Here is a 26,183-nt window from a genome sequence, read left to right as displayed (position 1 = left end):
GAATGGAGAGGTTTGATCTTCTTGCAATCCATGGGACTCTCAAGAGTCTCCTCCAGCACCATAATTCAAAAGCATCAGTTATTCAGCAATCAGCCTTCTTTATGGTCCAGCTCTCACTTCCATGCATTGCACCTGAATAGCAAACCCCAAAGGTTAAAATTACCTTAATGCCTTCTTTTACAAAGAGGGAAACTGAGGCAGCAGAGGCATTAACTGAGGGTCCTCAGTGTTTGTGATTGAGCAAGAAATCCTTTAAGAAGAATGAGGTAATGTAGTGGAAGGGTGACTCCATATGGGGCTATTAGTAGCCATACCTAAACAGAGCCTCCATGTTCAACTGCAGTGTATCTACTGGGGGCATCACCTGCATATGGTTTTCCAGAGACAGTATTGGAAACAGATGTTGGATCTGGTTCAGCAAAACTCTCTCAAAAGCTAGAAAATTAAACCAAGGCCTTTCTGGTGCTGTTTTCTAGCCAGCAACCTTCTTTCTCTGCACAGCCCCAAGGATTATCTAGGCTAACCTCCTGCAATGCAGGAATCTCACCTAAAGCATCTGTGATGGATGGTCAACCAGCCTCTGCTTAAAAGTCTCCCAGGAAGGAGAGTCCACAACCCACTGTCAAACAGCTCTTACTGTCAGAAAGTTTTTCTGTGTGTTTAGTTGGAATCTCTTGTAACTTGAAGCAGTTGGTCCGAGTCCTACCCTCCAGAGCAAGATAAAAGAAGCTTGCTTTATCTTCTATGTGATAGCCTTCTTCAAATAGCTAAAGATCTATCATATCTCCTCTGTCTCCTCTTTTCCTCATAAGACTTGGTTTCCAGACCCTTGATCATCTTGATTGCCCTCTTCTACAAATGTTCCAGCTTGTCAATGTCCTTCTTAGATTGTGGTGCCCAGAACTGGACACAGTATTCCAGGTGGGGTCCAACCAAGGCACAACAGAGCAGTGTTATTACTTGCCTTGATCAGGATGCTAGATGTCTGTTGATGCAGCCAAGAATAGCACTTGCTCTTCTTTTGCCTCTGCATCACACTGTTGACATTCAGCTTGTGGTCTTCTAAGACCCCCAGATCCTTTTCACATGTACTATTAGCAAGCCAGGTGGCCCCCATCTTATATCTGTACAGCTGTTTTTTCCTGCCTAAGTGAAAAACCTAATGTTTGTCCTAGCTGAAATTCTTTTTGTTAGTTCTCCAATCTGTTAAGGTCTTCTTGAATCCAGATTTTGTCTTCAGTGGCATTAGCTACCCATCCCTGTTTGGTGTCATCTGCAAATTGAATGAACAACCTCTCAATTCCTTTGTGCAAGTCATTTAACAGATTTCTAAATAACAGCTGGCCCAGGACAAAACCTGAAATCAAGATACACTATGTCCACAGCATTCTTCCACCAAGCTTGTAACTGTCAAAAAAGAAATGAAATTTGTCTGGCATGACTTCTTTTTGAGAAACCCATGCTGGGTCTTTGTAATCACAGCATCCTTTCTTAGTACTTGCAGACCAACTGTTCTAGGAACTTCCTGGTTGGTAGCTGTGGTCTAGTTTGCAGACATGGGCAGGTCTTAGACTAGTGGGATTTATGTTCTTGAACCCTGAGGTCCACCAACCACAGCAAGATGCAAAATTCTGGCAGGGGTGCCAACTTAAATAAAATACTGGGGGGGGGGGCTCAGGTGAGCCCTGCCCCACTTAATCGATCACATGATATGGTGCATGCATGCACACCATTTGAATGGCAATGCCCATCAACTTAAATCTAGGGTTGGAGGAAGAGGCAATTATCTACGGCCCTCCAGATGTTTTGGGACTACCAACTCCCATCATCCCTAGCTAACAGGACCAGTGGTCAGGGTTGATGGGAATTGTAGTCCCAAAACATTTGGAGGGCCGAGTTTGGGGGTGCCTCACAAGTCATACACAGGACTCACCTGTGTGTATGTTTCGTTTCATTTCATGCATGCATGCATTCCCTGCCAAGGAGCTCAATGTGGCATGCATAGTTCCACGGTCCCAAGTTTATCCTACCAACATCCCTGTGAGGTAGGTTAGGGTGAGAGAGAGCAACTACTCCAAGATTTCCCAGTTGAATTTAGTGGCTGAGATTTGAGCAGGTTTTCACTACACCACCCTGTTACAAATCTATATCTGAATTACTACAGATCAAATATTCCAACAGCCTAACTTATGGCAATATTTTTGTTGTTGCTGTTGTTGTTAAATATCGTATTCAAAGTTGATGCTATACTACAAATCACCCAGCAATCTACCCTTCAGTCCAATCTACCTTCTGTCCACCTTTGGACTTGAGTGGTGGGTTTGGATGTGATCATTGCAGGGTCAAAACCATACTTAGCCACAAATCTTTCTCAGCTGAACCTACTTTTCAGACTTCCTGTGAGGATAAAATGGCAGTCCCCAGTGTACAGGTCTAGACCAGTGGGATCTATGTTCTTGAACCCTGAGGTCCACCAACCAGAGCTAGATGCAAAATGCTGGCAGGGGTGCCAACTTGAATAAAATACTGTAAAAACCAGTTCTGGTGCTCTAGACTTGTGTCAAGCAATTAGTCTTCCTATGCTTCGTCTGTATTGTATTAGCTGAGCCATCTGCTTGTCAGGTTTGATGACAAGCTGCCCCATTATGGGCACATGCCCCATTTGCCCTGTGCTCCTAGCAGCCTTGTTGCAGAGCAAAGCTGTAAGGATGAATGAACCCCAAAGGAGCCATCCTCTGCTGCTGTATTCGTGCCTCCAGAGTTAAATAATGCTTGGGCTTGAATTATGAAAATCCCTATGTCGGGGAGGTGAAACCTGTAGCCCTTCAGATCTTGCGGATGGACTACAACTCCCATAATGCCTGAGAGTTGGAGTCCCAACATCTGGAGAACCACAGGTCCTCTGCACTGCAAGCCTGGGAACAGGTGAATGGCTAGGGAAATGTTTCCATTATAAATGGACAGAACCCTCTTCATAAACACATCATAGCAAATCTCTTTCCCCATCAGAAATCCTCTCCCACCCACCACAAAAAGCAGGGCACTTTGGACTCTGCTCAGATGTTTTGCTTTGGGAAACACTTACCCCAGTTCTTATCAACTTGGCTCCCTGCATGGAGAATTTATTCACCAACCTGGACTCTTGTTTAAGACATCCCGCTGTTAGGATATTTCCGTTCCACCTTAAAAGGGAGCAGGCTTTGAGTCACAGTCTGCGTATTTCCTGTTTCACAGGATGTTTATGTTGTGTCTTTGCTTTCGTTTCTCTCTCTCTGCCAGAGACATCTGAAGCAGGCAGTCATGTTTTCTTTGTTCTGATCAACGCCGAATAAACTTGCAAATCATGCTCTCCTGGGTGCATCTTTCGCTGTGTGCATTATCTGCTGATAGAGCGTGCATCGGTTCTGGAATGTGGCAAGCTATTTCTAGAGCTTGTGTCGCTAATTGCTGATACTGCGTGTCTACGGGAGATCAATGGACGTCCGGAGACGACGTGGAGTCGAGATGGACTTTGTCTCCCTGGCAGTATCTCAACACCAGCACTGGTGGAGGCAGATTATACGTGCAGCACTCCCTGGGGATGTTCTCAATCTTTTAAAAGTTCTTTTTGTGCACTTCTCTTCCCTTATCACAGGAATAGGCAAACTCATCCCTCCAGATGTTTTTGGCCTACAACTCCCATGATCCCTAGCTAACAAGACCAGTGGTCAGGGATGATGGGAATTGTAGTCCAAAACATCTGGAGGGCCGGGTTTGCCTATGCCTGCCTTATCAGATGTTTCTCCTGGACAACAAAAGGCCAGGACTGTGTCTATAAGTCACTTTGAGTCACTTCCTTGAGCAAAGCAATTAACATATATGAATAATATAACTACTACCTGTGATCCTCCAGATATTGTTGGACTACCAAGTCCCATGTCATGGCCGCTGCAGTTCAACAACTTATGCTCGGCGCCTCCCTATCTCTGCAGTTTAGGCAAAGAGAAGTGGGAACTGCCAAATTCAATTTATTGATTACCTGGGGGGCTCCCTGTGTAAATGGCTGGGCATACAGATAGTTGCACTGGTCCAACTATATTGTGTACCATATTGAAAGTATCTGCTTCCAAATACAGTGGTACCTCGGGTTAAGTACTTAATTCATTCCGGAGGTCCATTCTTAACCTGAAACTGTTCTTAACCTGAAGCACCACTTTAGCTAATGGGGCCTCCTGCTGCTGCCGCACCCCTGGAGCACAATTTCTGTTCTCATCCTAAAGCAAAGTTCTTAACCCGAGGTAATATTTCTGGGTTAGCGGAGTCTGTAACCTGAAGCGTCTGTAACCCGAGGTACCACTGTACTTAATTCTGCAGCTACAGCTGTGTGTTTCTGCTGGTCAGTTTCTAGTTTTGTCAAAAGTTTAAAGACATATTTGCAATCAGGATTGCTATGCAGTAAGATGAAATAGCCAGCTTCAGGCAGTACCAGGAAGGCAAGAAATGGTGTGTGAATGGTGCAGCAAGTTTTTAAAACTATTGACCCTAGCCAAGAGGGCTGCACTGCTTAACTCAGCTGTGTGTCCCACTGTGTTCAGTTAGGCTTACTCCCAAGTAAGTGTGCACAGGACTGGAGCCCTTGTTATCTGACAGTAGCAATAATTTTATATAAACAGCACTTTTAAATGAGCGCACCGCAGAAAACATTTTGAGTGAAATCCACCACTCATGTACAGATGTTCACCTCTGGATTTAATCTTCTGATCATTTCAACAGTAGCTTAAGCTCAGCATACCTTTAATGCTGTCTCCTTTCCCATTCAATGTCCACTACTAATGGTATTATCAACTTCAGTCAGGTTAAGTGTATAGAAGGAACTGTTTCTGATGGTGTATCACCACTTGCACTATAATGGAATTATTTTCCTTCCTCCCCAAACGACTTGCCAATATGCAAGCTTGTACATTTTTTGAAAGCATTGGGAGACCTAGAAGAAGAAGAAGAAGAAGAAGAAGAGTTTGGATTTGATATCCCGCTTTATCACTACCCGAAGGAGTCTCAAAGCGGCTAACATTCTCCTTTCCCTTCCTCCCCCACAACAATCTGTGAGGTGAGTGGGGCTGAGAGACTTCAAAGAAGTGTGACTGGCCCAAGGTCACCAGCAGCTGCATGTGGAGGAGCGGAGACGCGAACCCGGTTCACCAGATTACGAGGCTATTGCTCTTAACCACTACACCACACTGGCTTTAGTTGGAAGGAGGGGTTATTTAAATGAATTTTAATGTGAAGATATTATTGAAGAGTAGATGGATTGTTCTTGCCTGTATGGTATTCCAATCAAACACAACTCTGTATATAATAAAAGTATAATGTAAACTGAATGTCGCAATGCAATTTGTACACAAATGCAAGAACAACAGTAACAGGCTGCTTTTATTTTTTTACTGATAAAAACCAGAGGAGGTGTGGGGCAAGTGCCTTCCTCCTCTCAGCTTCTTTGGTGCTATGAATGATGTTGCTGACTGATCTTCTCAGCAGTCAAATGGCAAGTGAAAGACAAGAAGTCCCCGATGAAAATTAATGCACTTGAGACTTCCGGGTTGGCGCCATCGCCGAATGGCGGACTCCCCCCGAGCTCCGGAGGGAGTCTGCTCGGCAGGGGCTGGGTCCTACCGCAACGGCGATGCGGGGACCCTTAGAAACCACGGCCACGGAGGCCGTGGACATGGAGACTCGGCTTGCACCGTTAGCGCCCTCCCGACTCGTGAAGGAGCCTTTTTAAAGGCTACGGATCGGGTGCCGGGGAGAAGCGTGGTGCCTTGAGTCCTCTGCTTCCCCTGCTGAGCGCAGCCGCATGCCATCCGGCGGAGAGCGCTGACTTCTTCCATTGAAAATTCGGACTTTTCAACAATAACCCGTGAGTAAATCTGGAAATCGGGTTCAAAAGGAGGAAAAAAGAAATTTTTTTTTCGAATTGGATACGAGCGGGGGGGATTCAAAAAGGAAGTCAGTCCCCTCCCTACTGTAAATTGTCTAAAACAAAGACGGGGAAACCAAGACCCAAAAAGGCTTGCATTGCTGATAAAAATTACAATTCCACGATGGGGAACTACAAGAACTGTGCTGGAGGAGGAACTGGAGAAGGGAAACACAACCCCCCCCCCTGGGAACCGGGGCGATTGAAGAGAGAGCCTGGTGAAAGGAGTCGGAGAGTTCGACAGTTTTCAAAATAGCTGTCAAAGTCGGAAAGTGGAGTGGATTTTATTATGAGAACTTGGCTGGTTAAATTTGCTTCAATTTGCTACAATTTGTTAAAATCTGGATACAAAATGGCGAATATGGATAACAACTTGACTTTTGGACTAGAGGAAACAAAGTTATAACAATCCCCCTCGAGGAGCTTCGGGACATTACAAGGACTGGGAAAGTGGAAAAACACCAATGGAATTTTACAGAACTGGTTACCTTCTGGGAAAGCTGCAAAGCGGAAACAACATCTCGTCTGCAGGGTGTTTTCTGTAGACAATAGACTTTTCTATTGAAGAAAGGAAGGGACTGAACGTAAGGTTTTGCCCCTGAACAACAACCATCCCTGCAGACTTACCAAACTTGCGAATTACAACGTTTAAGCAGCGGAACAAAAGGAAATTAGACTACAAACCGGAAAGAACAACGGAGGGAGTTTTACTACAGTTTTCTTAAAGACTGAAGTTAAAGCTTTGGAGAATAATAATAATAATAATAATTTTGATTATCAAAAAATTTATTTCTAATTTTAAAAAAAAAAAGGGAAAGCCAGCTGGAGTTGGGGAAAAGTTGTGATTTATGGCCTTAAGAATTCCAGGCAGATACTAGGGGTTGATGGTCAGGGGGAAATTAAACCGGGGAAAGGGGGGGGAGAACTAAAACTCCAAAGGCTTGCCAATTTTGTTCTTTTTTGTTGAATTGGTCTTTCTTTTTTATTATTCATTATATCTCTTATTTTTTACCTTTTCTATTGTTATTATCTGGGGTGCTTTTTTTATCAAAAATGGAAATTGTGGAATGAAAGGGGGTGGGTCCTGGGGAAAGAACATCGGGTTGTTTATTATTATTAAGGGTAAAACAAATTAAGCTTTAATTTGAAAGGGGAATTTGTGTGGCCAACAATGTGAAATGGGAATATGGTGGGGGTGGGGGAAGGGGGGAGTCCCATAAGTGATTATGTATTTTTTGAAAAACTTTAATAAATATTATTTTAAAAAAAAAAAAAAAAAGAAAATTAATGCACTTGCTTGCGCAGCAAGAGAAAACACAGAAACAGAGAGAAAGAACACAATCAAAGTGTTTGTGGAGGGTAACCCACTCCCCTCATCCCTCGCTTTCCTTCCATGAAGCCAGTACTTGCTGTGCCCACCTTAAAATAGTGGTGCTAATCTGCAGGAGCCTCTTCTCCCCTTGAAACATTTCCCACAGGACTTGGGAAAGTGCTTCTAGGTTGGGGGAGATACATCTCCCAACATCCTTCTCAAGCCATGAATGCAGTTAAACAATAGCTTAAGGGAGGCTCAGAGAGGCAGAAAGCTCTGGCCTTACTCATTCTGAGTGGCTCTCTGGCAGATACACACTTCTTTTCTTTGCATCAGTCTTTTGTTCATAGAACACAATTTTATTTTTTAAAGCATCATGCGTGCTTTGACCGCATCGCTGTCTTGCTCTCTGACGACTGCTTAAGAGATCAGTCTCACTTTGGAGATTGGTCCAGCCTTTGGCTCCACGGCACTCAGTGGGGTTTGGGGACATGCCCGTCCACGTAAAAGTTCCTAGTGATCTTGGGGAGGGTGAACTCTGCTCCTTCCAATTCTTTGTCGAGGATAATCTGGCAGCCAAGGCGAGAGTTCTCCTGAAGCAGTGGTGCCATGTCTAACATATCTTCCTCCCTGCGAGAAGACAAGAAGAGTGACTTCCAGCCCATAACCCCCAAGGTGGATAAGAAGATGAGTTGGTATGACCAGTGCTAAAATACCAAGCAAGTCCACATTATAGCTCATCTTAACACATTTTAAACAAAAAACAAGAATCAAGTCACTAGATGAAATTCAACACTGAACTATGGTGAACGTTCACGTCAGTGCAAGCAGTGCAACTTGCCAGAAAAAAACAATCCCCATTATCCCCCTCTGATCAATATACATCCTGATGGATATATTGCGCTCTAGGGGGCTTAGTTTGGTCAGAATCAAGTATACACTTCCAAAGCTAACACTAACTACATTACTTCTTGTTACAGGTAGGTAGCCGTGTTGGTCAAAACAAAATAAAAAAATTCCTTCCAGTAGCACCTTAGAGACCAACTAAATTTGTTATTGGTATGAGCTTTCGTGTGCATGCACACTTCAGATACACTGAAACAGAAGTCACCAGACCCTTCTATATAGTGAGAGGGTGGGGAGGGGTATTACTCAGAAGGGTGGTGGGAATGGGTGATTGGCTGATAGGTGTGGTAAACCTGTTGAGGACTGTTAACGACTGCAATTGGTCTTGCAGGAAAAAGCAAGGGGTGAGTTGGCTAAAAATTGCTATATCATGTATAATAAGAATCCAATGTGTCTATTCAGACCAGGTCTCTCCGTGGTTTTAAGTTTGGTAATAAGTTGCAATTCAGCAACTTCTCTTTCCAGTCTATTTCTGAAATTCTTTTGTAATAAGACAGCTACTTTGAGATTTTGTATAGAATGTCCTGGGAGATTGAAGTGTTCTCCTACTGGTTTCTCTGTCTTGTGATTCCTGATGGCAGATTTATGTCCATTTATCCTTTGGCGTTGGGTTTGGCCTGTTTGTCCAATATAGAGAGCTGAAGGGCACTGCTGGCATTTGATGGCATACACAATGTTAGAAGATGAGCAATTAAATAGTCCTGAGATGGTGTGTTTGATGTTGTTTGGGCCAGTAATGGTGTTGTCCGGGTGTATGTGGCAGCAAAGTTGGCATCTGGGTTTATTGCAGGCTCTAGTACCAGTGTCCATGTTAAGTCTGGATGTGGTATTATTGTGGGTGAGGAGTAGTTTAATGAGCCACCATAGAGGGCCATGAAAATTTGTGTCCCAGGCTTTTTAGACTCTCCTATCCATGTACTATCTGAAACCCAATGGGGGCATTGATTGCCCGATGTGAAAATACCCCACTAGAGGTCTCTCTCTCTCTCTCGGGCACTGCCTCCTTTTTTTTGCACCAGAAACCTGCCAGTTTCTTCAGGCTTGGACAGCAGGGCCCTCCCAGCCATTGCTGAGGAAGTTGTGGAATGCCATCAGCAGGGAGCTAAGAAAGGCCATTTCTGCTACAAGGAGAGTGTCAAGGGATGGCTCGGTAAAGCACGGGGCTCTTAATCTCGAGGTCATGGGTTTGAGCTCCATATTGGGCAAAATATTCCTGCATTGCAGGAGGCTGGACTAGATGACCCTCAGGGTCTCTTCCAACTCTACAATTCTATGGTCGTAAGGTAGTCCTTACCGTTCATCAGGCTGGGGGAGCTTGTCTACAACATCATGGCTCACATAGACATGACAAGTGGAACAGGCTAGGGAAGCTTCACAGGCACCTGTGCAGATAAGAGGCAAAGACAATGAGAGAGATTTTGCTGCCCAGTCAAGAGAAGGCACTCTGCATGCTGTGCACTATTCCAATCACCTGGCCTCTCAAAAAGTGTATCATAAAACTAGAAAAGGGCAACAAAATGATCAAGGAGTTGTGGCACCTTTGATATGAGGAAATACTACAGCTGTTGGGACTTACCGTATTTTTCGCTCTATAAGACACACTTTCCCCCTCCTAAAAAGTAAGGGGAAATATGTGTGCGTCTTATGGAGTGAATGCAGGCTGTGCAGCTATCGCTGAAGCCTCTTGAGCGCAGCGGGAGCGCTCCTGCTTCTTCGCTCAAGAGGCTTTCTGTTGCTTTCTTGTTTCTTGTTTTCCTCCTCTAAAAACTAGGTGTGTCTTATGGTCGGGTGCATCTTATAGAGAAATACGGTAGTCCCCTCCCCAATACAACAAGGGGAGAGATAGGGGGGAGGAAGAGTGTAATATTTATACACTGATGAACAGTGTGGAGGAAAGGTTGCGTTTGACTCCTTCCATTATAATACTAGAACTTGATACTGTGACCAGGTTACTTGATAAAGCACCCATTGCCACACAAAGTGAAACAAGTAACATTGGCTAAGTATTTTAGGGCTTTGCCCTCATAAAGCAACAGACAGGAGCAAGTCATTATACAATAGCTACATTGGCAAGCACACAGAATAATTAAGAAGCTGCTCTGTAACACCCAAGTTATTTACAATCTCAATTGAACTTGCCTAAACAGATGGGATGAGTTGCAAGTCAATAGGAAGGGATTTTACAGTGCTGGGGCACTACCAAAAAAGCATACTTGCACATTATTGTGCATACCATTAGCCAAAATGGCTAAATACTACCTCCATGTGCAGAGACAGTACATATCAGATAACAAAGCATGCAGGAGAGGCTATATTTGGACTCCCCAATGGCATCCCGCTAGCCACTATTGGAAAGAGGATGCTAGACTGGACTGCTACATAGCCGGATAGAGCAGGGCACTTAAGACCTACCTTCTAGCTCAATGCCATGTTTCTGAGCCAAGCGCAGCACATCATCCCCAATTCTGCCTTGCACTGGGATCCTTTGCCCAGACCGGTCTATAAACACCACATTCACTCTGAGGCAGGATAAAAAGCATAGGCACATCTTCAATCAATGACCCTCCCATAATTGTCAGGTACTGAAAAGCTACAAGCATGGTTGAAAGTCTCCTGTGTTTCTGCATAAAGGCACAGATTACCAAGCAGCATCTAACAGCAGACATAGGTTTGGAATTCCAAATATTCTCATTCCTCTATACTATATTTTTAATCATCTGTTGTCATGCTGGCATTGTTATTGTGACTTTTTATATAGGATCTGATTGTTACTATTAATTTTTGATGATGATGATGATGATTTGTGTTGGAAGCCGCCCATAGTGGCTGAGGCAACCCAGCCAGATGGGTGGGGTATAAATAAAATAAAAATAAAAATACAAGGGTGCATGCATGCCCAACAGGACAAGGAAAGCCTAGGACCTGAGTAGGCTGGAGGAAGGAGTGGGTGGCCCCACAGCTGGCAGAAATAGGAGGGGAAAGTCTTTCTCCCTTTTGTTCTTCCCCTGCTGCTGTGATACATTGCCAGCAGAAGGAAGCCTGCATTCTGTCAGTGGTGGTGGGACAATGACTTTCTCCTCTTCATTCCCCTCTTCACCACCAGCAGCAGTGGGTGAAGGAGAGAAAGCAATATGGGGAGCATGGCGATTGGGGACTTTGAGGGGGTGGATGGGGGCAGGGTTGGGCAAGGTCCAGAAGAAGGTTGGCAGAGGGGGTGTGGGATGCAGCAGGTAGGCAGAATTGTTAAACCAGACCCCAGTAATGTTAAAAAGAAACAAACAGGAAGTGCTGAAGACTCAACAGAGCAAAAAGCTCCTCTAGCCAATTGAGTTTTAAGTGTTCAAAGTTTAGCACTGGTGTGTATCAACATAGCAGCTGTAAAGGGAGACAGATGTACATCTGGTATGCAGTCCAGTTGCACTTAAAGCCCGCCCCCCCCCCACATGGTCCTGCCAATGCATGATACAAGTAGTAAGGGGTAACTGCAAGACCAGCATAGGATGAGCCACCACCCCAGTAAGAGTTGCACTGTGAACTAAGCAAACAATTGTACAGAGGGTGCTTTGCTTCCTGTATTTCTGGTTAACACACACAAGTATTTGTGAAGCTGCCACCTGGATACACCACTGCAGAAATTAGGCTGCTAGGACTCCTGTAACCACCTAGCCTAACTATGTACGCTACTTACAATTAACAAGCAATATTTCAAACCACGAATTCTCATTGAGTTATCAAAAGCACAAAATATGTCAACCGCCCAAAGAAGATCCAAGATTAGTTTAGAACTCCCCAAAATTAAACCCGGCTACATTTTGTGGTACTCACACTTCTGCGGCAGAGTTCTCATCTTCTGCTTGAACAGTCACTGGGGGGGCAAACACACAGCATTTTATTTATTTATATGCATTTATAGCCTTGCCTTTTACTATTCAATCTCAAGGCAGGGTACATATGTTGGGTGTTAGCCGCCCTGAGCCCAGCCCTGGCCAGGGAGGGCGAAGTATAAATAAAAAAATATTATTATTTATTATATAGCTTAAAGCAACAAGGCACGTCATGTGTAACACTAAAGCATGGACTAGAGCCCCCAAACCTCTGGAGGGCACCAGGTTGGGGGAAGGGAGGGAGTGATCCTCTGAATTCCTCCAATTCGGAGCAAGTTTGTTTGGGTCGCCAAATCGAACTTCTGACGAAGAACAATCTGAGCTGTCGGTTACACAACAGAGGGAGAGGGATCCTGCTGGAACAAAAACACCGCCGATGAATCCCGAGGCGCCTCTCGTTTCGTGACCAAGTTGTGGTGGTGTTGTTGTTGTACATTTATTGACACACCGCCTTTTCCCCGACGGGGACTCACGGCAGTTTACAGGGAAGGGGGAGGGGAGGGAAGAAAGAGCAACCAGCCTCCCCGCATCCCGGCAGTCTTTCCCTGATCCCTGGGGAGAGAGCAGCCCCGCTCTCCCCTCGCCCACCTGCAGTGCGGAAGCCCCGGGGCAGGAGCCGGCCGGCCGCCGCCGCCAGGACCCGACGGCGCCCCGGGCACCGGGAGACGCCAGCGCCGCCCTTCGCGGCCCAGGAGGCCGCCATGACAGGCGCCACGTGACCGCCGGGGTCAGAGGGCGGCGGCTGTTTCCGTGGAAACGGAGGGGAAGGGGAGCCTGGCTCGTTGCGCGGGGATCTCCCCCACTCCTGGAAAGCGGCGTTGTCTTATTCTGCCTCCGCCTCTTTCAAAGGGAGTCTCCCTTGCTTATTCCGGCTGGAAACATTTGTGGGCGGAGGCTAGAAAGTGTTGAAGCGTTTCGAATTACCAAATGCAAGATAAATAATGTCAACAAATCAACTTGCTCAGTTGATGGAATGTCGCCTGGTCGCTGATCTGGCCTTGGGCAGCATCTGCAGAAGGATTAGTACTTTAATTTTTATGTGGATATTGTTGTAAACAAAATCTGCCCTTTTCCCTTATGGGGTATCCAAGAGCCCATAAAAAGTCCTTACGTAGGTTCCCTATTGTTAGGAGAAAATAACAGAAGCCAACCAGAGAATATTGAGAAGCAAAGCAGCCTGATCTTTATTGATCTGTTGCAACAGGGTGCTCCCCTCACCCGCAGGAGAGGAGGAGGAACGCAGAACAAAGGTGTGCCTGCCCTTATATAGACATTTTAAATTCCCAGCCCTGGAGTCCAAGACCACCCCCAGAAACATCATACATGTATCACAGGAGGGGTATAGCTCAAGACCACCCCCCACATACCTACATCACAGAAAAGGTGGTCTAAAACAGAAATTTGAATGTTGTTTTTCCTGTCTGCCAAGTTATCTGATAGTCTGTCACCTATTAAAATGCTGATTACTCAATTCCTGAGAAAGTGGAAAGGCTCCCTGACCCCCTCCCTCCTTGCAGAGGAAACATTTGGTCAGTTTGGGAATCAAAAATGGTTTCAGGTCGGTCTTCCTGTGCTGATCTATGTACATGCTTCGTTGGTACATTTATGAACATTTTATATATATCTAAGACCCTAAAATTCTTATCACATTATGTAGTTTTTAATGTGTTTTCTTTTTTTAGTAACTACTTCGCTATTGTAATTATGTATCTTTTCATATTGTAAGCCGCCTTGAACATTGTTTTAGCTGTGGAAAGGCGGCATCCAAATAAAATGATGATAACGCTGATGATGATGATGTACTCCAAAGAAAAGTGTCTTTCAATGCCCTCCTGTCTCATTATGACATCTCTCCTTTCGTGATATATGATGCCTGGAGAGAGAAAAACGTCCTGCCAAACCTGTCCGCCCGGCCCTATCATACTAAAAGGCTGATATAAGTTACTTGCCAAGAGCAGAATTACATAAGAAGCAAGAGACTGAAGAGATCAGATGCATTTTTTTATTTAAAAAGCTGCAAATCAAACACAATTTGTTTGTATTTTTAATAATTTTTATTAAACATTTGTGAGAGGTTCCACAGGACTTCTTCATTCTTAGAAGTAGCTTGGGTGAAGCGGAACTGGATTTTGATCAAAGCAGTTTGTCCATAAGAATCCTCCAAATATTGCCGCTTTTAATAATGTTTAGAGTCCACCCATTCCACTTTCCTAAGCTGCCTTTAAGTAACAAGTCAGAAGACCAAATCAGATCTGCTTTATTGCAAGTCATTTGGACACAACGTTGAGAACTTTTGGTGCTTCTGTTTTAGCATCTTGTAAAGGAAGGGTATCCCCTAACTTTTCAGGTGCTGAAAGGACTAAAATAACCATTTTGTTAGTTCCACATGGACAAGGGAAGAACAAGGTATTTCAGTGAATGACAGTCTTGGCTGGGATACACCTAGAGTAGTCAGGCATATTTAAACATAGGAGGATTAAGTCCAAAAGGTCCTGTGCTTGAATTCAATTCAATACCAAAATAAAGCAGATGAGCATGGCAGCCATGGAGGAAGCAAACAGAAAGTGATCTATGAGGCAAGAAGGCCTACTGCTTAGCCACAGTAGCACCCGTTTCTCTGGAAAATGGCAGATCTTAATATTTTAACCAGAAGCCAATGGTAGCCCTATTCCATCTTGTCTCACGTAAGCTTATGGATGCTCCACCATTAAATCTTACCTGTTTTTCCTTTTGGGACATCACTATGTAGCCTTCTCACTCTCTTCTGGTGCATATTGGATTTATACACTAGTTAGCACCAAAGGTGTAAATAAGCCCTTCATCAACATTGTTGTAACAAGGTCCATTTATCTAATCTTTGAATATTTTGACAGGTATTATGTTTGAAATCTATGGCACAAATGGAGATACTATCCCTTCAAGAGTGGTTGAGGGCCGACAAGCCTTTCATAAACTGAGAAGAGATTATTTCCTTGGCCCAGTGGAGTGAGAGCACTTTGCACAACTTGCATTGTACACTGAAGCAAAGCAAGTGTATGTGTAATTTTGTTACAATATTTTATACAATATGTCATAGAGGAGGAATTAAGTATACCTTACAGGAAAAAAATTCTTATAAAAGACAACACAAATCTATGCTGGAAGGATATCATTCAAACTTAATCCAACTTTCCCCAAAGAAATCAGAAGTTGTGGTATTCATTTAGAGGAGCCTTTGTTGAAACAGATGCTTTACCTGTAGTCTAGCGCCTTTGCACTTTAATGTGGTACTATTTGAATAATAATTCAACCTATTTCATAGTAGAAGTTGGTGTGGGGGGAGTAAACCTTTCTCAGCCATATGGTCATATTTTCTTCTGGACAACTTTCCAGGTGCTGCATTCTTGTGGCAGGCAATGCCAGAGGCAAAAGGAAGCAGAACAATGGATGTGACTCGTCTTTGCACACAGCCTACAATTTAGTGCCAGTTCCAAACACACACACACCTCTCCATCTTCTATTTAAGCCAGCAAGTAGTATTACTAAAGTTCACTACATAACTACTTGAGGAGGGTGGGTGTCAAACAGGTGCAACCTGGGTAGAGGAGCAGCCTGGAGAGAGTCCCACGATCCATACAGAGAGGCCCTCGGGTCTGAAGGTTGCCAAGCCGCTCTAGAGTGTATTTTTACCTTTGTATATACAGTTGGAACAGAGATTAGGCAATCCAGCTTGCTCAAAAACATCTGCTTCCACTGCTCATTATTCTTAAAGCCCCATGCACAAAGAATGAAAAAGCAAGACAAAGTTTGATATAAATATAACTTTACTTTGGAAAGTTGGTATCCAGCTGCCAATGGATTTCAAATCCCACGACATATACAGCTAACCAAGCAGTATCTACAGTAGAATCATCATAGCATGTTTATAAAACAGAAAATGTATATAGGCTAAACTACAAATCCCCCAGGAAAAAGGCCACAGACCCCTTCTCTGTCTCAAAGCAAACTCCACACACTGAGAATGGGTAATATGGAACTATTGTGAACCTAAGATGGTTAAGCAACTTATAGGGCCATTTATTTATCTCTGTACCAAGCTAAACCTGGACCTTGTTCAGAAAATATCCTGGTAGAATAGGGTTGTGCTTTCCATCTTTTCCCCCTCAGCCCAGTGTAAGGGGAAGAGGATCATTCACAGCCAATTATGTTCAGACTGGAGCTTGAAAATGCCAGTTCAGTGGAACCCACTCAAAAATCTTAGCTCTGCAAAAAGTGCAGGTGTATGTAGCTTCAAAGCTGGGTCCTCTCAAAAAGCCAAATGGAGGACTCCTGTTGCCACCAAGATGGAAAAACACTAAGCAAAATTCTAAGTCACCCCAGGGAACAACACCCAAAGGCAGACCCAGCCACAGGAGCCTGGCTTAAGTGTTATCAGACTGCAAGATCAGCATTAAGACAAAACCACACTCACTCAAAAAACCTTTGCACCCAAGAAGGAATTGGTCTAAACCAATGAAAAAACAGCAACAACCCAAGGAGGGAGGGAATTTAAAACAGATAAATCAAGTTCATAGAGTTTACCAAGGTCACACACTTCTAAACTATGTATTTTTAAAGGAAGTAACTAAAAGCATGGATTTTTTTTTAAAAAAGGTAATTTACAAATTAATCATAACCAAAATAAGTACACAGACTTACTGTTTAAAAAAATAAAAGCAAAGTCAGATTGCAGGGGAGGCAGAGTCATGTCTCTACCTGGGGGCCGCAGGAGCAGAGTGAAGGTGACAGGCTGCAACTGACCAGGACCCTGTTTTCCAACGTGACACAAGAGTTCTCCGTTGCCATCTTCTTCCTCTTTAGTAGTTCGCTCTATCACACTGCAGCAATCCAGAGGCACCTACAGAATGCAAGTACATTCCTTCGCTGGAAAAAGTGTTAAGGCAAGACACTCGTATCTCTAAAAGACAAGGCCCTTGCTCAACAGGACCATGCAAGTAGAATATACTGCAATAAGAGCACAGAACAGGAAGGAGCCCAAGTAGGGAAAAGGCATCCAGATTCATTTTGGTCCAGCTGACTGAGAGGCAGTAGGGAGCTGTCTGCAGTTTGGTGGTGCTTCTTCTGATTGTCGAAATAGCCTCACTTAGGGAAAAGGGGCATTTGCTGCAAAAAGCACCAAGGGTTCATCTTCAAAGCCCAGGATGTGCTTGCACTGGATCCCATGCTCAGAAGCCAAGTCCTCTGCACAGAGTCTTAAAACCAAGTCTAAGCAAAACATTAAAAACATTTTTACAAAAATTTACATATTTGGGGAAGGAGAAAAGTGAGTGCTTCTATAGGAAACTGATTAAAATATCCTCTTTCGCTTCATGTAGGAGTCTGCGTAGTGCCCTCCCAGGCCTTGAGAATGCTGACCCACATAGCTCCCTTCTGGGCTGGGTTCTGGGGATGGGAGCAGGTGGGAAAAGGCCCGTTTCTGGCCACCAACCGGAGTCTGCAAAAGCAATGAGGGGGAAGAGAGGCAGAATTAGGGAAATGACAAGACACGGAGGAGCTAAAGGTTTCAAAGTTCAAAGCAGTACCAACCCACCTTTGAGTAGGTGCTGTGTGAGTGACTTGTTGGTCCTAGTCCCATGATGCCATCTGCTGCACTCACAGGTGGCATCCCAACTGCCTGGAAGAAAAGGCAAGAGTGGAACTAACATCATTTTTGACTGCGAGGCTGACACCCCCTCCACTACCCAGCGTGATACTATGAAAAACACTACACTGATAAAGGCAAGATGTCAGTCCTTCCGGGGAATGGAGGCAAAGCTAGGTCTCACAAGTGGCCTGAGTGAGTTGGCTTGTTTGCTTAGCATGGCTGTAACCTGCTCCCCCAACCTCTCTGGCTGTCCTGTGAGATTTCCCTCCAAATACTTCTTCTTTGAAGTTCCTGAAGAAAAGCATCCAAGAATTTCACGCTAACAAATGAAGCCAGAAGCCCCCTGTGCAAAACAACAGCATAAAATTAGACTAATTTAGTTTATATCTTGGGGTCAATCTACAGAAGGGTCTGCAGTTGCAGGTTTTGAGACTGCTGGTAATATAAGAACAGATCACTGTGCTTGCCAAGGCATGTCCATCAGGATCTTGCACTTTAAACAGATCAATGCAAGATCAGAATGCTTTTTAAAAAGCACCATCAGTTTCCAAAAGGTTTACAATGTATCATGGGGTCTGCTGTTGGCAAAGCAAGCCCAGAGCACAGTATAGGCACATAAACTAGTTTTCTTGTTATTTGGATCCCAGCCAATGTTTCCAGTCTTGGATAATTATACTATTATTTTCCTTCTTATTCCAGGCTTCTGCCCTCCAGGTATTGTTGGGACTACAATTCTTGCGATCCCTGACCAGCAGCTGTGATGGCTGGGGCTGATGGGAGCTAGAATCCAACAACAAAATAGATTCTCTATTCCCACTATAAACAAAGCAATTCCACGTTCACCTTTTCTTTTACAAGATCTGCAACTCATGCACTTCGTGGGTTATATCTGAAAGTGTTTGCAATCTCCCTTGATCATATTCTACTGAGGTTTGGCCATTTCTGTGTTGTCATAGGGAAAACTAGTGGCCACAAACTCAAGTGAAAAGCATGGGGGATGCTTCCAGACAGCCAATGAATGAGTTTGTCTTTATTTGTTTTTATGTATTTTGTGTTCTCATTTTGCATTTTTATGTTGTGAATTGCCCTGTGATCTTGGGGTGAAGAGAGGTATACAAATTTAACAAATAAGAAAACAAAGAGACCACAGCAGCAAGTGACTGGAGCTGTTTGTGTGCCAGTGTAGCATCCAAAACTATCCAAATTTGCATCCTAATACAAAGCACAACCGGCATTATGGGAAATCTTACTTTGTTTAGGTGGCTCTGTCTGAGCCCAGCCTGAAGGCCGCTGGTGAAATAGGAGCTTGGGGATCCAGAATAGAATGGAGGCAGAGGGGCTCCAAGGCTGTTCCGTTCAAACCCAGGTGATGACACCTGGAAAAGAGGAACAAGATTCACACCGGCTCCTTGTACACAGAGCTTCTCACACCCCTCTCCACACTGTAGGACAGCAACAACTAAAAATGACTGAGCCCCTCCCACCAGCCTATGCAGCACCTCCAAGTGACAACTTGCCTTGGAGAGGGAGAGAAAGGAGGATGGCAGCAGGCACTTGTCACCAGTTCAGCACTGCAGGATGGCTAGAAGAGAGAGTCTGTTTCCCGCCCACAACCTTCCACAGCTCTGTGCCCTCCTTGTGCATTCTGCTACACAGTTAGCGACCGTTTCAAGTACAGCTTGCTCTTAACCACCAAGTTTGTGGGTGTTCCTTACCAGACCATCTTCCATACACATTAAACTAGCTCAAATCACAACACTGTGAACATTGGCACTGCAGCATTCTAAACCTACTGCCTTTCAGTGGATGAAGCCAGGAGCCAACATTTTTTAGTGCCACCATATCAAATCCAACACGGTATTTAGGAATATAAATATGACAGAGGCAGCTCCCTTGGGACTAGCCCAGGGGTAGCCAACACGGTGCCCTCCAAATGCTGCTGGACTCCCCATCAATTCACACCAGCATGGCCAACGGCCAGCAATTATGGGAACAGCTAGGTAGAGGTATTTAAAACAATGGATGTTTACCTTCTGCTTGTTGTGTGCAAATCCACCTAGCTGGGGCCCTGTCTCTCTGGCCTGCGGATACATTCGCGTTCCCAAGTCCTTTTGATAGAAAAGAGAAAAGGCAGGAACTCTTTAATCCCGAGTTGTGTAAACTGGATATAATGATGCCCCAAACTTTTCATAGCTGAGTTGGTTAGAGTGTGGATCCTCAGGGTCCCTTCCAACTCTGATTCTATGTCATTTGAACTGATATGGTCACCAATAAGAACTAGAAATCTGTGCCTACAGGAACATAACATTTATTTCATAAAATTCATACATCACTTGATTGCAAAATAACCTCAAAGCACTTTACAAAAAGATAAGGCAATAAACTCAATAAAAAAAATTACAACCCCAAAACATACAAAAGGTAAAGTACTAAAAGAGATTAAAATTATACCCTAAGCATCCGGGCAGGCTTATCTAAACAAGAATGTTTTTAGCAGATGCTGCCACGCAGAATAATAATACAGAATGAAGAAGCAGAGCCTAAAGGGCATTAAGATAAATGAAAGCAACTCCAGCGCTTTAACCTTGCTGTTTATATTCAGGAGCCATGGCCATAATGGATCTTCAAGTACTCACTGGCTGGTAGTCAAAAGCACAGCCGTCTCCTGTCAGCCCAGAAGAAGGCAACACAGCATCAGATAGAGAGGCCTGTGGAATTCTGGGATTTGAAACATTGCCCAGTACACCAGTCTTCAAGCTGAATGCTTTGTTGGCCCCACCTACAAAGACAAAAGAGCTGACTATCAGCATGCAGGCAGCACGGTAGAAGAACCAGGGATGGGATAGGCTTTGTCCCACTCTAGACTCACCTCAGGGCTGCAGGAAACACCCTGATTGTCTAATCATGCAAGGCCTATAGCTGCAGGCAGAAAGAGCACTAAAAACTGCCATGCCTCTTACCCATCAGGCCTCCATAAGACAGCTCAAAACACACCAGAAATTGGATTTTCTAGCAAGTACTAGAGGACACAGTTTTGTACTTTCTTTTCCCCTTGTGCCAAATAAGGGATGGCATTCAGATAACTTTTATTCAGTGTAGACCCACTGAAATTAACATGTCTAAATTTGGCCCATTAATTTCAACAGGTCCACTTTAGCCGAATACCACTTAAGATGTGGCCACCTTACCTCCAGGCTTGTTCGTAGGGAGAAGACTTTGCAGATTTAAGTAAGGATTGAGTGGAATCTTGAAGTCTTTGGGTGGCTCTCCTAGCAGAGAGACCTGTAAGAGAGGAAACAGTGAGCACCATTTTCTAGAGGTTTTCAGCTGGTGCCCCTAACAAAGGCGAATCACACATTGTGTGATAAAAAAGTTAAACAGTTTTATTTTTTGAAGAAAAGGTGGATGCATCCTCTATTAAAAAATAAAAAGTTAAAAGTTAAGTCCAATGCTGGCGCTTGGTGAAGTAATCTATTGGTTTTAAAGAGATTCTCAGCAACACACACTTGGCAGTTTTTCTTCTAATAAAATGTCCAAGAGGATATACATGCTTTTGACATACTGATTAGAGAAGTGTGTTCAGGCTAAACACAGTGCCTACACTATGCTGAACATCTTCCAGCTGATCACTTGCAGCCCAATTCTGAAAACCCCTGGAGTCAGTTATGCTATAAGGGGCTCCTCTTGGTAGTTCCACCTCCTGAGGGATATACCTCCCTCAGAAGTTTGGTGTGTGTGGCCCAGGGGGAGAGGGCCTTCTCTGCGGCAGCTCTGAAGATGAGGAATATCCTCACCACAGATGTGCATCTGGCTTCTTCACTATACAGGTTTTGGAAATGTTTTTTACCCTGGCCTATGCTATCCAAGAAAGGGACGCGGGTGGCGCTATGGGTTAAACCACAGAGCCTAGGACTTGCCAATCAGAAGGTGGGCGGTTCGAATCCCCGTGACAGGGTGAGCTCCCGTTGCTCGGTCCCTGCTCCTGCCAACCTAGCAGTTCGAAAGCACATCAAAGTGCAAGTAGATAAATAGGTACTGCTCCAGCGGGAAGGTAAACGGCATTTCCGTGCGCTGCTCTGGTTCGCCAGAAGTGGCTTAGTCATGCTGGCCACATGACCCAGAAGCTGTACGCCGGCTCCCTCGGCCAATAAAGCGAGATGAGCGCCGCAACCCCAGAGTCGGTCACGACTGGACCTAATGGTCAGGGGTCCCTTTACCTTTACGCTATCCAAGATAGGTGTTTTCAGGGCACACCCTATTCCTGTGACTGTAATTTGCTTTAACTGTTTTCAATTCTGAATTTTAAATTGTTGTTTAAAATTAGCCTGCCCTGGGACCTGTTGCTGAAGGGCAGGTAATAGTGATAATAATATCTAGAAGTCTAGGAACTGGTTACATTTCTATCCAGTTGCAACAGTTTCAAGCCAGGGTTTCAATGCAGGCATGAGAACCGAAGAATTCAAAAGCAGGAGGAGAGCTGCAAGGGAAAAGGTACAAGAAGGAAAAGCACAACTGAAGCTGTCGTGCAATATAAAAGCCCTTCAGTCAAAACTCTCACATGTTTCTGAACTACAATGATGAAGGACAGAAAAGCACCACATGACATATACTCAAACTTTCACAAATGTAAACCTTCACAAGGTACCAGATTCCTCACATACCCCAGATGATGGAGGCCCATTTTCTGTCTGCTTTGGCTTCTGAAGCCCACTGATCACAGACCCCAGGATAGAAGTGGTGAGGCCTTGTAGCCCAGGTTGGGTCAGGTGGGGTCCTATCACAGAGTTCTCCCTCTCCATTCCCAATGGTCCCAGAAAGGATGGCAAAGGCAGGTTTCCCGAAGGCAAGATTGGAGACTTCACAGGTCCTGGAGCCATATCAGAAGGTAGGGAGCCACCTAAGGAGGGAACATGCACCCAGGTGAGAGCCGCTTCCTAAAATAAAGTAGTTTTGGAACCCAAATCATCAGGTTGGGACAGTCAATTTACTGTTCAAATGTTGTCAACTAACCACTTCTTTAATTCATGGTGGTTAAAATACCTTAAAGAGTAGATTTGCAGGGCTTTTGCCAGCGAGTAGGGGAGTAAAATGGGGCTACCCAACCTGGTAGGGATTTATACATAACCTGCTGGTCTGAGTCCTTTCCACAGGAACAATGAAAAGCTCCAATGGGGCAAGAGCACAATGGGTGGGGTGAAAGTTTCCTACCACCTTCAACAAAGACATGGGTGGGGAGACTCCTTCAGACAACGCAAGAAAGGTAGCAAACCCTACTCTCCTTCTATGTTGCTCAGGTTGGTGGCTTCATGTGGAGCTAAGACTCAAAACACCCCTTCATTAAACACTACGGGACTCACTGCATGGAAGGAGAGTTAATCTGCTCCCTTCCATGCTATCCTGCTCCGAATGAGGACTTGCTGAACAACTTGCTGTGCAACTAGCCTGAAACCTCTCCCTTCATCAACAACTGCAGGCCTGAGGATATACTTGTTTAATCTGTTAGCAGAGTTCTTTGCTCCGCCAATCTTCCTACACAACTTCTGTGAGGAGTGGCGCCACCTACCTAATTTCCACACAGGGCTGCAGGAGCTACTCTGAAGTGAAGAGAAGTAAAAATAAAATGGGCCAAGAACATAGCTGAAGAAGCAACTGCTGCAGCTCGCAAAAATAACAACAGTTACTGCAGTTGCTGTAGGAGTAGATCTTGATGAGATGAAGTTGCTGTGAGGTTCAGCACCAATTATGCTAAGATTTCAAAAAAAAATTTTTTTTTGCCTTCTCACTACATCCCAAAGCCTTCTCCTATTCAAAGAAGAGTCTGCTATACAGCAACCCAAGTAAATACTCTCCCTTCTGTTATGATGAAAGAATTCTGGACTTGGATCAGCAAGGTAAAAATCACACACAGCTTTATTGCAGTCCATAGACCCAAAATACAAAGTATAACAATAGTATATATTAACAGTTATTAAGGTGGTTTCTCTTCAGATTGTATAAATCTTCACCTTTTACTAAAAGTAAAAATCTACAAAGTAAGTTAAATGAGAAAATTAAGAACAGATAAGCTATATTTTGTGGTCAGTCAGTTTCTGAAAGAAACAGGAGTTTCCTTGATCCGTAAGTTTTTTCATATTATCACTGCCTAGGTATTGACTTTATAGAACATAATTTCCCTAGCTTCTAGTAGAAACCAGCACTCAAAAATTAAATTCTGGAGAGGATGTTGTTATGACCCTATACCACAAAGCACTTACCTGAGGACATCTCACTCAGTAACTGATTTCCTGTCTGAGAAGTTGGTGTGTTTTGCATTCCCAAAGCATGCTGCAAGGAACCCAGCGGAGACTCTCCCAAGATTCCTGGTTTCTGCAAACAAATCAGTATGTTCCCACAATTAAGACAGGAAACAAGACTGTGTGTGATAAAAATCCAACACACTCAAGCCAATAACCCACTACAAGCCAGTAATCTCAAGCAAGGCAATGGCAAAGGCATACTGATCCAAATGGTTAAGGAAAAAGGGATCAACTACATACAGCCACATCACTCATGTCTCTAGAGCTATGGTTCCCAAGCTCCCCCCCCCCCAACAGACCACTTGAAAATTGCTGATGGACCACTTAATGATTTTTCTGCCTGTTGCAGCAATTGTGCTGTGCTAGGTGATGTATGGTTTTAAAATTAATTTTTTAGTGTTTCTTTTATTTCTAACATTTTGCATTCTATTAAATTCAGACTGTAACACAATAAAGTACAATATAAGAATCTAAGGAAGCAGTAAGAATACAAGTGAAAACCAGTATTACTATTTAATGCATACATGCTGCAGACCACCTGAATGCAGCTTGCAGACGCTGGGCAGATCATTTTGCTAAACCAGGGCCCAGGTAACTGAGCACCACCGGACACTCCTGGCAAGCTATGTTCAGATACAGAACAGCCTGAGAAAGATGGAGCTTTATAGATAGGAAAGAGGTGCACCAATGTCTTTCAGATGGACTTCACAGGACTTTGCGGCAAAGACTGAGTTTAGCTGTTGCAAGTGGCCCAAATGCAACACAAACAGGATTCTACAGCACAAACTGTTAGCTTAAATTCCAGCACACTCATGGCCTTTTCCCATTCTCCAACTGTTCTTCTACAGCTGTATTTCCATTTCAAAGCAACCCTCAGAGAATCCAATACAGAAAGTCCTGGCTGCTAACTTCCTTGCATCACTGTTCTGAGTATACGAGTTACTATTATTTGAAAGAAGTGATAGTTGGGATGGATTTTGCTGTTCAGCTGCAACAAGGACAACATTAACAGCAGGCAAAACCACAACATTCAAGGCTATTTAATTCTGATGCAACTCCACCCCAACCATGGCAAGTTCTAATAGTTGTTTGTGGCAGATTCTTCCATCAATGGTTGGAGGCAGCAAAGCAGAATAGAAGCCTAGAGAGCTATGCTCTGAAACCCAACTTGTTGAGAACAAAAGTCTGAAGTCTGATAAGCAATGGTTTTCAACAAGGAGGCATCAGGAGGAGGTTTACCCCATCCAAATTCAGAGGGCCTAAGTCAATCCATTTGGGTATACTTCCAGAAGGAGATGGAGATGTGGAAAACAGACCTGTTCTTTTTTTCTTTTTTTCAGCTCTATCTCTTTGCCCTCTACTCCACTGCTCCTTGTCAAATAATGCTAGATATTTGAAAAACTTCAGACCACCATGTACAGAACTGCTCCATCATGCACAATTAATTTTGCTCCACAACGGTACAGCTCACTTGATGGTGCATAGGCCCACAGCACTCAGTGGAATAAATGTGCTCCCATTCAGCCTTAAGGAAGCGAAGAGGCAGTGAAGAGGACTTGCATACTGACAAGAGTGTTCCTCATCAACCAAGAACCCTCTCTTTATCAGAAAGCCTTCTACTAGTCATGCTAAATGCTACCGCAAGCCAGCCCCCCTGAAACTATGGGGTTTAAGGCTTAAACAGGGTGAAGTCCTAGATCTAGGGGGATGTCTTGCACAACACATCCTCCCCAGTGAGACTAGAATATGATTAAAGCTGGAGGATGGTCCCTGCAGTGCACCTTCATGCAGCGTACACACAATAAACACCCACACACAAGCAGCGTGATTTTCACACACAGGTCTGGCCTACCACTCACATGGAATATGGCCTGGTTTTCCTTGTTCTGCAGGAGTTGTGTCCAGACCTGGTTTTGGACTAAGAGCAAGTTTCCAAGAAATGCCTTCTGGAGCAGAAAGCAAATAGAGACCAGAGACAGGGTTACTAAAAGCCAAGAGAATTAAAACAGACAAGAAAAAACAGAGAAGGAAGTTGGAAAGTAAGAGCCTGCATCATACTCCTGCTGTTTGCAAGCCACCCCAAGGACATTTCTATTACCAGGAGATCAAGCAGACTAGATTTTGCCCTGTAGGAACCAGATGAAACCACAGCTGATAAAATTCTCCCTGCCATTCGGCATAGCATTGCAACTGTACACAGAGAAGCTCC

General features: G+C 44.2%; 2 protein-coding genes across 4 annotated transcripts in view; both read right to left on the bottom strand.

Annotated features, from left to right (window-relative positions):
- Positions 1-7,234: 7,234 nt before the first annotated feature.
- On the bottom strand, positions 7,235-12,791 carry FDX2 (ferredoxin 2). Its single transcript, XM_083420816.1, has 5 exons — positions 12,644-12,791; positions 11,997-12,036; positions 10,584-10,690; positions 9,466-9,553; positions 7,235-7,895 (listed from the first exon to the last, which is right to left on the bottom strand). The coding sequence occupies exons 1-5, from the start codon at positions 12,756-12,758 to the stop codon at positions 7,739-7,741; spliced, it is 507 nt and encodes a 168-aa protein (XP_083276942.1). The 5' UTR covers positions 12,759-12,791; the 3' UTR covers positions 7,235-7,738.
- Positions 12,792-15,840: 3,049 nt separating this feature from the next.
- Positions 15,841-26,183, bottom strand: part of RAVER1 (ribonucleoprotein, PTB binding 1) — a 22,210-nt gene continuing 11,867 nt past the window's right edge. Inside the window, exons 7-15 of one of the 3 annotated variants that reach the window (XM_083419831.1) lie at positions 25,834-25,917; positions 23,933-24,044; positions 22,340-22,575; positions 20,867-20,960; positions 20,315-20,457; positions 19,709-19,786; positions 18,929-19,054; positions 17,625-17,708; positions 15,841-17,528 (exon numbers count right to left, since the gene is read on the bottom strand). In XM_083419831.1, the coding sequence (XP_083275957.1) occupies positions 17,382-17,528; positions 17,625-17,708; positions 18,929-19,054; positions 19,709-19,786; positions 20,315-20,457; positions 20,867-20,960; positions 22,340-22,575; positions 23,933-24,044; positions 25,834-25,917 (1,104 nt within the window). In that variant the 3' untranslated portion in view covers positions 15,841-17,381. Of the gene's footprint in view, positions 17,529-17,624; positions 17,709-18,928; positions 19,055-19,708; positions 19,787-20,314; positions 20,458-20,866; positions 20,961-22,339; positions 22,576-23,932; positions 24,045-25,833; positions 25,921-26,183 lie in introns of all 3 variants that reach the window. The other 2 variants (XM_083419830.1, XM_083419832.1) reach the window with 2 other exon arrangements.

This window comes from Podarcis tiliguerta (assembly GCF_965153285.1).
Source record: "Podarcis tiliguerta genome assembly, chromosome: 17".
NCBI classification, from domain to species: domain Eukaryota; kingdom Metazoa; phylum Chordata; class Lepidosauria; order Squamata; family Lacertidae; genus Podarcis; species Podarcis tiliguerta.
The sequence above is the reverse complement of the archived record's forward strand: the minus strand, read 5'-3'. Positions and strand labels throughout refer to the sequence as shown.